This window comes from Mobula hypostoma, chromosome 7 (genome assembly GCF_963921235.1).
Source record: "Mobula hypostoma chromosome 7, sMobHyp1.1, whole genome shotgun sequence".
In the NCBI taxonomy this organism is placed as follows: domain Eukaryota; kingdom Metazoa; phylum Chordata; class Chondrichthyes; order Myliobatiformes; family Myliobatidae; genus Mobula; species Mobula hypostoma.
Genome location: NC_086103.1, coordinates 53,095,937 through 53,108,762, shown reverse-complemented (window position 1 = coordinate 53,108,762; position 12,826 = coordinate 53,095,937). Strand labels below are relative to the sequence as shown.

At 38.4% G+C, this 12,826-nt stretch overlaps 1 protein-coding gene and 1 long non-coding RNA gene across 2 annotated transcripts in view; one reads left to right on the top strand and one right to left on the bottom strand.

The window, feature by feature from the left end:
* LOC134348912 (glutamate receptor ionotropic, delta-2-like) overlaps positions 1–12,826 on the bottom strand; it is a 595,898-nt gene that overhangs the window by 28,396 nt on the left and 554,676 nt on the right. Inside the window, exon 14 of the mRNA XM_063052714.1 lies at positions 3,928–4,094. Coding sequence (XP_062908784.1) covers positions 3,928–4,094 — 167 coding nt within the window. The remainder of the gene's footprint in view (positions 1–3,927; positions 4,095–12,826) is intronic.
* LOC134348914 (uncharacterized) overlaps positions 1–12,826 on the top strand; it is a 93,877-nt gene that overhangs the window by 78,793 nt on the left and 2,258 nt on the right. The window contains exon 2 of the long non-coding RNA XR_010018520.1: positions 10,578–10,741. This is a non-coding gene — a long non-coding RNA (uncharacterized LOC134348914). The remainder of the gene's footprint in view (positions 1–10,577; positions 10,742–12,826) is intronic.

The window sequence follows — 12,826 nt, the reverse complement described above, 5'->3', positions numbered from 1 at the left end:
TTAAAAATTTATGTCTTTTAACTAGCGATACATTTTCAATAGATTTGATTATAATAAGTTCTTGGTTTTTCCCGCTATCTCGTTTCCTCGAAATTCTCACAATCATGTCGATTTCACCCTCTTCCTCACAGTAATTCTTCATTACAGTCTAAAGGATATTACTTTAAAAGTGCACCCTTGATGTAAGTTTATATTGTTCATACCAAAATTACATGGCAGCAGTTCCAGGTTGTCAAATCCACCGACAGCATATGCACTGGGAATACCTTTAGGACACAGTACACAATACAGCAGCACCCAGCCTGTCTAAAATGGTCTTTTTCACTTCAATTTGTAGGCAGGATGGAACATTGCAGCATACAACGCATGTGGTTCATAGTATAAAAGATCATGGTTTTCAAATACATTCAACTCTTCATTTTGTTTTTTTTAATAAGAATTTTCACTTTCCTCTAAAGCTGCTGACAAGAAGAAAGTATATATCAGTTGCATTGTGCTCACTGGCTGATGCTGTTCAGGAGTGGTCCTGGAGTCAATGCAATCCTGTGGTAACACCTGCCAATCTTAGGCACTCACTAGCCACATGTAATCTTATGCAAGAAGTTTAACACTCCAACCTTGACAATTCTGATCTCTTTTACTCAGCTGTGCCTCACAAAAATAGAGAATTCCCAAAGCATCCTGAGCCCTGAAACATCCAGATCATTATCTTTTCCTGGATCCACCAATATTCTGCCTCACAGCATCTTTCATCAGCAATACCAGGAATTCTGTATAAGTTCAAAAGCTGGTCTATTTTCCTTTCATTTGCGTCTGTCAAAACCTGAATGGGAATTGGCATTGCTATCAGTGAACCTGATGCTGCAATGTCTCATCTAGTATAAAGAGCTAAAGATCACTGACAATTAGCTTCCTAGATAAAAGGGGTATCATAATAGCTTCAGCTAATTGATCTCTTAAGTAGAAACGCACTTATTTTTGCAGCTTCATTATCCATTGTATGTGACAATAGTTTTAATATTTAAAAGTAAATGATTCATCATTTTTGTTTACCCAGTCTAAACAAAGAAGAAAAAATTATAAATTTCTTGAGTACAAGTTAGACAGCCTCACTAACAAATCCAATGTGTATACATCCAAAAATATAAGTAGGTTCTACAAATAGACTAGCAATAGCAACTTTTAAAAATAATTCATCATGTAACCAGGCAACAGTTGCTATGGTGCAATTGCAGCTCAGCAAGGAGCAGCCTGAAAGAGAATTGAGCACACTGAAGGGAGGTGATGCATTAGAAAAATATAATTATGTTTTTCTGTGGTTATAATTCCTATAAGGGCTGATAAAATGGCACTGGTAAAGAATAACATGAGAGCACTGAAATTAGTATCTACCTTATTGAAGTCACAAAAGAGTTCACCCTTGCTACGAAAAATGTACATTTACTGTGGCTGTGATCTTGATAGATATTTGTTCTCCTTACTGCATCACTTTCTATATTTCATAAACTGCCCAGGAAATAACATAATAGCATTATTATGATTAGATATTTAATTTTAATAATCAGTAAATAAATAATTGCAATTGCTAAATCTGATTTAAAAAATTCTGCATTTATTTCCACCCATCTTCTTTAAGAACCACTAAAACTTTTCAAAATAGGACACTTGAAAAGTTTCATTATTATGGATATTTATGTATGACAAATTAATCTTGATTCAAAATTTATAGAGCAGAACTGGCTGATGCAAATCCAGCAGTTGATCAAATTTCTTGATGCTCACCAACAACGGAGGGCTTTATCTTATTTGTAGTTTAGCATTCATGAAAGTAATATAAGGGTTAAATCATCTCTAGGAAATTAATACAAAAGGAAATGACTGCAGTTTGGTCATTCTTGCCAAATCTGGTGCTTTCCCTTTGACTGAAGCCATCTGTTCTAATTAGTTTTCCTGCCCTTTCCCTGCATTATCATATTCTTCTTCTTCAAATACCGTGAACTGGTATTCAATTATTCTCTCAATAATCACTGTTAAAGCACCCCATGTACAATTAAGCCTTATTTTAATTTCCTCTCCGTAATTCTATTGCTGATACTCAGTGAATAATGTTGGTGTTACTTTGCAAACACAGTTGGCACATTATTTCAATATTTACGTTTTTATATCTCTTTATAACTTTGAACCATAAGTTTTCAAAACAGAAAAGCCTTTTTTGACTTTTCTCCATAACCAGATTCTCAAGTTCTCATCACATTTCTTCAGAATGCAGCAAGAACTGCCCCACGACTTAATGTCCTTTTTATAATGGGGTTCCAAGAGTGATACAAATTGTTCATAATATAGCCCAAACTATGTTTGATGAAACCATCTTACTCCCTTGGTTTTGTATTGAATGAGTACAACATACTGAATTTTATACAGATTCTTCCTATTCATTTTATTTGTAATATTTCTATCAACAATATTTCATAGGAAAATAAAGTTACAATTTGTTCAATTAAAGCAATCATACAGCAAGAGGGGAAGAATATGCTTGTAGGCAGGTTAATCACTATAATGGGATGATTCCAAATAAAAAAAAACAATCTAATTCCTTTTCTTAGATATCGAGTACAGGAGTTGGGATGTTATGTTGAAATTGTATCAGGCACTGGTGAGGCCTAATTTGGAGTAGTGTATGCAGTTTTGGTCTCTCACCTTCAGGAAAGTTGTCACTAAGATTGAAGGAGTGCAAAGAAAGTTTACAAGGATGTTGCCAGGACATCAGGACCTGAGATATAGGGAACGGTTGAATTGGTTAGGACTTCATTCACTAGAGCATAGAAGAGTGAGGGGAGATTTAATGGAGATATACAAAATTATAAGGAGGACAGATGGGGTAAATACAAGTAGGCTTTCCCACTGAGATTGGGTGAGATTAGAACTAGAGGTCATGGATTAAAGGTGAAAATTAAAATGTTTAAGAGAACATGAGGGGGAACTTCTTCACTTTGAGGATGGTGAAAGTGTGGAATGAGCTGGCAGCAGAAGTAGTGAATGCAGATTTGATTTCAACACAAAGAGAAATGTGGATAGGTACATGGATGGGAGGGGTTTGGAGGGCTATGGTCTGGGTGCAGGTCTATGGGACTAGGCAGATTAATAGTTTGGCATGGACTAGATGGGCCCAAGGGTCTGTTTCTGTGCTGTAACGTTCTACAACTATGACTCTATTATCCCTTCAGTTTTCAAGTGCTTTTGATTCATGTATTTCTGGCAGTCCACTACATTTTCTTCAGGGATTAATTACGTTAAATGTAACAAAAAATCTTCTGTAGAATAGTTTATATCTGTCTTCAGTTAATACAACTGATTTGGTAAACTTAAAAGCTTCATGTATTTTTTCATGGAGCCCAGCATTACTAGATTTCCTAATTCAATGTGAAAGCTGTGGAAGTTTGCCTGCCTTTGCTGGACACCATGAGGACTGAAGCACTGAAATACAGCTGGCCAGCCATCAACTGTGCAGAAGTTTGTAATTTCTGCATTTGCACATGCTTGCATGGGAATCCCAGGCTGGTAACTCTGTGTTTTCTTAATGGTAGATTGAAGTCCAAGCGCCTCTTGGTAGATTTGACAGCTACCATAGCTGACAAGTGAAACTGATTAAATAAAAAAATCTCCTCTTTGTGAATTTACACAAATGAGCATTCTGGGAATGATATTCTGAGCAACCTAGTATTTCCTTGCCAAACACACTAAAAATAAAATACATGTTGTGCCACCTAATTTACATTTAAAATAATATATGCAGATTTCAGTTAAATTAGAAAATATTAATAAATTACAGTGTGATGTAATTTAAATATTTATGAAAGTATTTTCTTATATATCAGAATGCGTGTACTATATTCAAAATTAACGTGTTTAGTAACAGAAGAAGCCTACCTTTGTGAAAAAATGTCCCTATAAGGGCTGCCATCCTGAAGAGCAATGCCATAACCTCTATCGACTTTAGAATTCCTTGCTGTCACAAAGGCACAGTCAGGTTCATTCTCTGCAACATACTCCAGAGCTGCAACATCCCAGATGAATGCATAATTTCCAGACTTTACCTTTAAATATGAAAGTGTGTTACACAATAAACAGTTCTATTCATGGCTTTCAAAAACCAGACGATGGTGCACTAACACATCCACATAGCACACACAGAAAATTGCCCTCATGTTTACATTTTAAAAGTTGTAGTGTATAATTAATTTTCAAATTCAACTAATGTAAAATGTACGAATTACAAGAGAAGGAATCTACGTATTTTGTGCATTTTACAATGGTGAATGTATCAAATGTTTAATGACACACTTTTGTTTCCTTATATACTTCCACATTTCATACATATAAATAATTCTGCAATGTAGAACTGCCAGTTTTCAGTCCAATGACTCCGACAATAATGAGTACTTTTATTAGGAAGGCAACTAAGCATAGGGAATATTTATTTTTCTGCCAGTAGCAAACTTAAGGTGGTATGTAACTTTAGGCTTGTTAATGAGACAATAATACATTTGGCATGAGATAAGCACTAGAATGCCATATTCCAACTCACTACCATATTAAAGTAATAGAAACACTGTTACTATGAACAACAACAGTAGCATGATGCCAGCATCTATCTGTAGCTGTAAACAGTAGGTCATATTTGCATTAATGATTTTATTCAAAGACAAACTGGACCTTGTGCAATCATGAATACTGATTCCACATGATCTTGAATGTCACACATTAAAACCATTGTAAATTACTGCAGTAATGGCACATTTTATTATGAGTTCTTTCGAAACGTGACAATGACGCAGGGGAAGCAGCATATATTGACATCACACTTGCAGACTCCCTACTTTCATCCAACCAAAGAAGTCCATTACCAGAAATGCTAGCCTAACTATATGTAATTTAAATAGTCATGGATAGATTATATTTATTGTAAAGTAATTTCTCACAGCTACCATGACGACTTTCATCCCACCCTGCCTCCTGTAAGAACTCAATTCCATTCACCTAATTCCTCCTTATCTTTTGCATTTGTTCTGCTGATGAGACTTTTTCTGCAGGTCCTTTGAAATGCCCCCATTCTTCATGAACTGTGGGTTTCCCTCTATCATTGTTTAAAGAAAAAGCACCAGACCACATCTCATCTATTTGCGATGACTCTGCTCTCAACCCCTCTCCTCATGTATAGAACGAGGATGAGCTCTGCTGGCCCTCACATTTCACCCCACTAGGCACCACATTCAAAATAAAATTCTCTACAATTTCCACTGTTGTTAAACAGCTTCCTCCACCAGGTGAGAAAAGATGGGGTAAGAGGGGAGCTAGAAAAGGGAATGTAAAAAGTGCAAAGGGGGACAGGGAGGAACTACCAAAAGTTAGAGAAATTGATGTTGATGCCTTCAGGTTGGAGGCTATCCAAATGAAATATGAGGTGTTATTCTTCCAACCTCAGAGTAGATTTATCGTGGCACTAGAGGAGGTCATGTACTAACATGTCGGAATGGGAATAGGGACTGGGATTGAAATGATTGATCAACGGTTTGTTGCAGACACAGAGAAGGTGCTCGACAAAGCAATCCTTCAGGTCTCATCAATGCAGAGGAGACCGCACTGGGAGCACTCGATGCAGCAAATGACTCAAAACTGAAGTGTTGCTTCATCATCTCTGAAATTCAACATGTTTCTTTTGTCTCTTTTCCAGTTCTGGTTAAGGGTCTTCAACCTAAAACATTACCTCTGTTTCTCTACCCACAACTGCAGCCTGACTTGCTGAGTATTTTTTAGCAGTTTTCATTTTCATTTTAGATTTCAAGCCAAACAATTTTTAAAATGTTCACATATCAAAGCATTTTAAAGTTAATACAACTTTTTAAATTATTCTCCAATTACAATGTTTTTTTTTACCACAGGACTGAATTCTCTAATTTGAATGATCTTATTACCCAAGTTATTCATTTACCAATGACACTGACAATGACAACCAATGACATGCTCTTCACTTCACCCCTCCCAGTTTCACCTATCACATTGTGGTTCTTCCACCTTCCCCCCCCCCCCCCCAACTCCTCATCTTCTTCTCCAGTCCTGATGAAAGGTGTTTGCGTGAACAAGACACCTGGCTGGTATGTTGCCTCCCAGGTGCCAGGGTTATGGACGTTTCAGATTGTGTCCACAACATTTTGGAGAGGGAGGGAGAGCAGCCGGATGCCTTGGTACATATTGGTACCAATGACATAGGATGGAAAAGCAAAGAGATCCTGATAAGAGAATTTAGAGAGCTAGGTAGAAAGCTGAGAAGCAGGACCTCCCAGGTGGTAGTTTCTGGATTGCTGAGGATAAAACACGGTGATTTGGCAGAGAAGCTGGTGCAGGGGGCAGGGCTTCAGGTTCTTGGATCATTGAGATCCTTTCTGGGGGAAGGTATGGCCTGTTCAAAAGTGACGGGTTGCATCTAAATCCGAGGGGAACCAATATTCTCACAGGCTGGTTTGTTAGAGCTGTTGGGGAGGGTTTATACTAAATTGACCGAGGTTGGGAATCAGAGTAAAGGGACTCAAGATAGGATGAATGGTAAAAAAAAAGCAAAGATAGCATGCAGTCAGACTGTCAGGAATTGAAGACAGATGATAGGACATAATTGCAAACAGCAGCGTGAGTATCAGGGCCTTAGAGATGCAGAATCAAAAAGGGTAGCATATACAGTACTCAAAGTGTTATATTTTAATGCATGAAGTATGAGAAATAAGGTTGATGATCTTGTTGCACTGTTACAAATTGGCAGGTATGATGTTGTGGCCATCATTGAATCATGGCCATGGTTGAAGAATGGTTGTAGTAAGGAGATAAATGTCCAAGGTTACACTTGTATTGCAGGGATAAGAAGGTAAGCAGAGGGGGTGGTGTGGCTAAGCTGGTAAATAATGGCATCAAATGAGTAGAAAAATGTGACATAGGATCAGAAGATGTTGAATCCTTGTGGTTTGAGTAAAGAAACTGCAAGGATAAAAGGACCCTGATGGCAATTGCATACAGGCCCCCTAATAGTAGCTGGGATGTGGACCACAGGTTACAAAAGGAAATAGAAAAGGTGTCAAAGGGGTAATATTATGATAGCCGTGGAAGATTTCAACATGCAGGTCGATTGGGAAAACCAGGTTGGAAATAGATCTCAAGAGAGTGAGTTTGTTGAATGCCTGCCAGGTGGCTTTTTAGAACAGTTTGTTGTTGATCCTAGTAAGGAATCATTTATATTGGATTGGATGTTACGCCATGAACTGGAGGTGATTAGGGAGCTTATGATAAAAGAACCCTTGGGAAACAGTGAGAGAGGAGTTGGCCAAAATAAATAGGAAGGAGGTGCTGGCAGGGATAATAGCAGAGCAGCGATGGCATGAGTTTCTGGGAAAAATGTGGAAGGTGCAGGATAGATGTATTCCAAAAACACAGAAATACTCAAATAGCAAAATAGTACAACGACAAGGGAAGTCAAAGCTAATGTAAAACCAAAAGAGAGGGAATATACAAAGCAAAAAATAGTGGGAAGACAGAGGATTGGGAAGCTTTTAAACCCCTACAGAGAGCAACTGAAAGAATCATTAGAAGGGAAAAGAAATATGAAAGCAAGCTAGCATACAATATCAAAGTGAATATTAAAAGCTTTTTCAAGTATGTAAAAAATAAAAGAGAGATGAGAGTGGATATAGGACTGCTAGAAAATGAGGCAGGAGAAATAATAACAGGGGACAAGCAGATGGCAGATGAACCAAATGAGTATTTTGCATCGGTCTTCACTGGGGAAGACACTAGCAGTGTGCCAGATGTTAAGGGAAGAGAAGTAGGTGCAGTTACTAATACAATGGAGAAGGTGCTCAAAAAGCTGAAAGCCTAAGGGTACATAAGTCACCCTGACCAGATGAACTGCACACTAGGGTTCTGTAAGAGGTAGCAGTAGAGATTGTGGAGGCATTAGTAATGATCCTTCAAAAATCATTGGACTCTGGCATGGTGCCAGAAGACTGGAAAATTGCAAGTGCCACTCCTATCCTTAAGAAAGGAAGAAGGCAGCAAAAAGAAAATTATAGACCAATTAGCCTGACCTCAGTGGTTGAGAATATGTTGGAGTCAATTTTAAGGATGAGATTATGGAGCAATTGGGGACACAGGACAAGATACCACAAAGTCAGCATGGTTTCCTTAAGAGAAAAACTTGCCTGATGAACCTGTTGTAATTCTTTGAGGAGATTACGCATAGGATAGATAAAGGGGATGCAGCAGATGTTGTATATTTGGACTTTCAGAAGGCCTTTGACAAGGTGCCACACATGAGGCTGCTTACCAAGTTAAGAGCCCATGGTATTACAGGAAAGTTACTGGCATGGTTAGAGCATTGGCTGATTGGTAGGAGGCAGTGAGTTGGAATAAAAGGATCCTTTTCTGGTTGGCTGCCAGTGTGTGGTGGTGTTCTGGACGGGTCGGTGTTGGGACTGCTTCTTTTAATGCTGTATATCAATGATTTAGATGATGGAATCGATGGCTTTGTTGCCAAGTTTGCAGATGATACAAAGATTGGCAGAGGGGCAGGTAGTGTTGAGGAATCAATAGGTTGCAGAAGGACTTAAGACAGATTAGGAGAATGGGCAAGAGAGTGGCAAATGAAATACAAAGTTGGAAAAAGCATGGTCATGAATTTTGGTAGTAGAAATAAATTTGCAAACTATTTTATAAACAGAGAGACAATCCAAAAATCTGAGATGCAAAGGAACTTGGTGAATCCTTGTGCAGAACACTCTAAAGGTTAACTTGTAAGTAGAGTCGGTGGTGAGGGAGGCAAATGCAATTTTAGCATTCATTTCAAAAGGTGTAGAATACAAGAGAAAGGATGTGATGCTGAGGCTTTGTAAGGCACTGATGAGGCTTCACCTTGAGTATTGTAAACAGTTTTGGGCTCCTTATCTGAGAAAAGATGTGCTGGCATTGGAAAGGGTTCAGAGGAGGTTCACAAGGATGACTCCGGGAATGAAAGGGTTATCAGATGAGGGACGTTTGATGGCTCTCATCAGTACTTGCTGGATTTTAGCAGGATGAGGGGGGATCTCATTGAAACCTTTCGAATTTTGAAAGGCCTAGAGAGAGTAGATGTGGAAAGAATGTTTCTCATGGTGGGGCAGTTTAGGACAAGAGGCATAGCCTCAGGATAGAGGGGCATCCATTTAAAACAGAGATGTGGAGAATTCGCCAGAGGGTGGTGAATTTGTGGAACTTATCACCATAGGCAGCTGTGCAAGCCAGGTTGTTGGGTGTATTTAAAGCAGAACTTGATAGTTTCTTGATCGGACATGGCATCAAAGATTACAGGGAGAAGGTCGGGGAGTGGATCTGAGGAAGAAAAAGAGGATCAGCCACGATTGAATGGTGGAGTAGACTCGATGGGCCAAAAGGTCTAATTCTGCTCCTATGTCTTATGGCCTTACGGAAATGTTGACTGTACTCTTTTCCATAAATGTTGCCTGGCCTGCTGAGTTTTTTCAACATTTCGTGAGTTGCTTGGATTTCCAGCATCTGCAGATTTTCCCATGTTTATTATTAGACAATCACTGACATGGTATTTTTCCCTTTTCCATTACTTTATAGTTACTTTTCTATACAACACATTCTGTTGCAGCAATTCTAGCTCCATTGATTTGTTTGGATCTAATTTGTTCTTAATATTTAATTACAACAAAAATGTCTGGATCTTTCACTGAGGGAAAAAAAGCATTCTCCTTGAAACAAATCCAAAACAATTTGAAATAAATATTCAACCAGTGTTTGACTTCCCAGAGAAATTGTATTCCACCAGTTTGAAAACGTATGATCCATTCTGATAAATAATTGTATAATATTGTTATTTGCAATAGAAATACCACGACGGCAAGCATTTTCCCTCACCAGTTCATCAAACATTCAACCAGCACGGTTCTGAGCTATCATTCAACTTTTCAATGCTACAAAAGTGATTTAAGAGGAAAACTGTCAAATCGAACTAATCTATTAATCCACCGCATCCTTCGCTACCAAACATGAAAATATCATTGTTCCTAAATAAGATACTTTAATCAACAGCATTTTGGAAGTATTTTCACCAGAAATTCTACAGTAGTTCTAAGCAGTGGTTTACTGTCACCTTCTGTTAGGAATGAGCATTAAATGCTGATCAGCTTCACATCCATTTTCTCTATTTATGACCCTATTTATTTCTGCTCCTATTGTAACTGCTTTCTGTCTTTCCACAAATTATTTTATTATTGCATCAGAGAAAATAAAAGATTATTATCTGTATTATCAGAGAACAGGATCAGGGTTTGCTGTAAAGTGCAACCAATTTGAATTCAGACCCATTAGTTAATATCAGATGAGCTATATGATATATCCGTGCAAATGCCTGCCAGAGTTTTAGACTAACATTGTAGTATTCAGAAGGAATGTTAAACCATCAACTGGCTTTGGTTGGTCTGTATTCGGATGAGGGGTCTCGGCCCGAAATGTCTACTGTTTACTCTCTTCCGTAGGTGCTGCCTGGCTTGCTGAGTTCCTCCAGCATTCGGTGTGCTTTGCTTGGATTTCCAGCATCTACAGATTTTCTCGTGTCTGTATCTCAATGTGTCTGTTTGATTCTGGTCAGCCGCATCATGGAATGAGATTGCACTGGATGAAGTACATACATAATTACATGGTGAGCCTGCACTTAGTGCATTTCTCGGATTCCATTTCAAGTAACAAGAGTTATTCTGCAGTTACTGAGCTGAATTGTCAGTTAACCAGGAGTAAACTCTCTGACTAGAGGCCTGAGACAGGTGGTGTGCTGTTGGGATCAGTTCTGGGTCCCTTGCTGTTTGTCATCTATATCAACAATCTGGATGATAATGTAGAAAACTGGATCAGTAAATTTGCAGATGACATCAAGATTGGCATGTAGGGGAGTGTGAGGAAGCTCTATCAAACCTTGCAGAAGAATCTGGACCAGCTGGAAAAATAAGGTGAAAAATGACAGATGGAATTTAATACAGACAAGCATGAGGTGTTGCCCTTTGGGAGGAGAAATCAGGGTAGAACCTACACAGTGAACGGTAGTGCACTGAGGAGTGCAGTAGAACAGAGGGCTCTGGGAATACAGATCAATAATTCCTTGAAAATGATGTCACGGGTAGAAAGAGTCAAGGTGAAAGCTTTTGGCATATTGGCCTTCATAAATTGAATTATTGAGTAAAGAAGTTGAGATGTGATGTTGAAGATATATAAGACATTAGTGAGGCTTATTTTCAAGTACTTTATGCAGTTCTGGTCACTGACCTTCAGGAAAGATATCAGTAAGATTGAAAGTTTGCAGAGAAAATTTGCAAGGATATTGCTGGGACTTGAGGATTTGAGGTATAGGAAAAGGTTGAATAGATTAGGATTTCATTTCTATAAGAGAATGAGGGGAGATTTGATAGAGGTATATAAAATTATGAGGGATTTAAACAGGGTAAATGCAAGCAGGCTATTTCCACTGAGATTGGGTGATACTAGAACTAGGTCATGGGTTAAGGGTGAAAAGTACAATGTTTAAAGGGAACATGAGGGGAAACTTCTTCACTTAGAGGGTGGTGAGGGTGTGGAATAAGCTGTATATAGGAGTGACGAATCCAATTTCGATTCCAACATTCAAGTTTGGATATGAAGGGGTATGGTCCAGCTGTAGGTCGATGGGATTAGGTAGAATAATAATTTGGCATAGACTAGATTGGCCGAAGTGCCTGTTTCTGTGCTGTAATTATCTAAGATTCTAAAACATGGACTCAGCATATCCAGACTTTTATTAGCCCCTGTAGCCCATGTGAACTGCTTATTGACTACAGGAGGAAGAAGCTGGAGCTTTATGAAGTGAAGAGTCAGTAGCTTTAAATTCCATGGTGTTGACATATCAAAGGATCTGTCCTGGGACCTGCATCATAAAGAAGGTGCAGCAGAACCCCTACATTCCTAAAAGTTTGCCTAAATTCAGCATGTCACCAAAAACTTCCACAAACTTCCATAGATGCACAGGGGAGAGTATCCTAACCAGCTGCATAAAAGCCTGGTGTGGAAATACAAGTACCCAGGAACAGAAAAGATGGACAGAAAATGGTGAATACGGGCCAGTCCCCCACAGGCAAATTTCTTCCCACCATTGAATACAATAATATGAAGCACTGTCACAATAAGGGAACATCTGTCACCAAACAACCCCACAATCCAGGCCATGTTCTCTTCTCGCTACTACCATCGGGCTGGAGGAACAGAAACATCAGGTCCTACACCACCGGTTCAGGAACTATTATTACCCTACAATTGTCAGGCTCCTGAGCTGGCATGGGTAACCTCACTCACCACAATTCCAAATAGATTCTACTATCTATAGACTCACCTTCAAGGACTCTTTACAATTCATGTTCTTAGCATAATTCTTTTTTATTTGCACAATTGGTCTTCTTCTGCACATTGATTGTTAGTTTTTGTTTTATGTATAGTTTTTCATGCATTTAATGGCATTTCTTTATTTTCTGTAAATGCTTACAAGAAAATCAATCTTATGATACAATATTGTAACACACACTGTGTGTACTTTGTTAATAAATTTACTTTGATTTAACTTCCTTAAAATCCTCAGCATATTAATAAACAACATAATATTAGTCTAAACAGATTTTAGCAGACTTCCTTAATGCACCTCAATATTTTCCAGAACTACGACTTCAGATGTTGACAGATAAAACTTCTTTGCAATAATGCCTGTGTT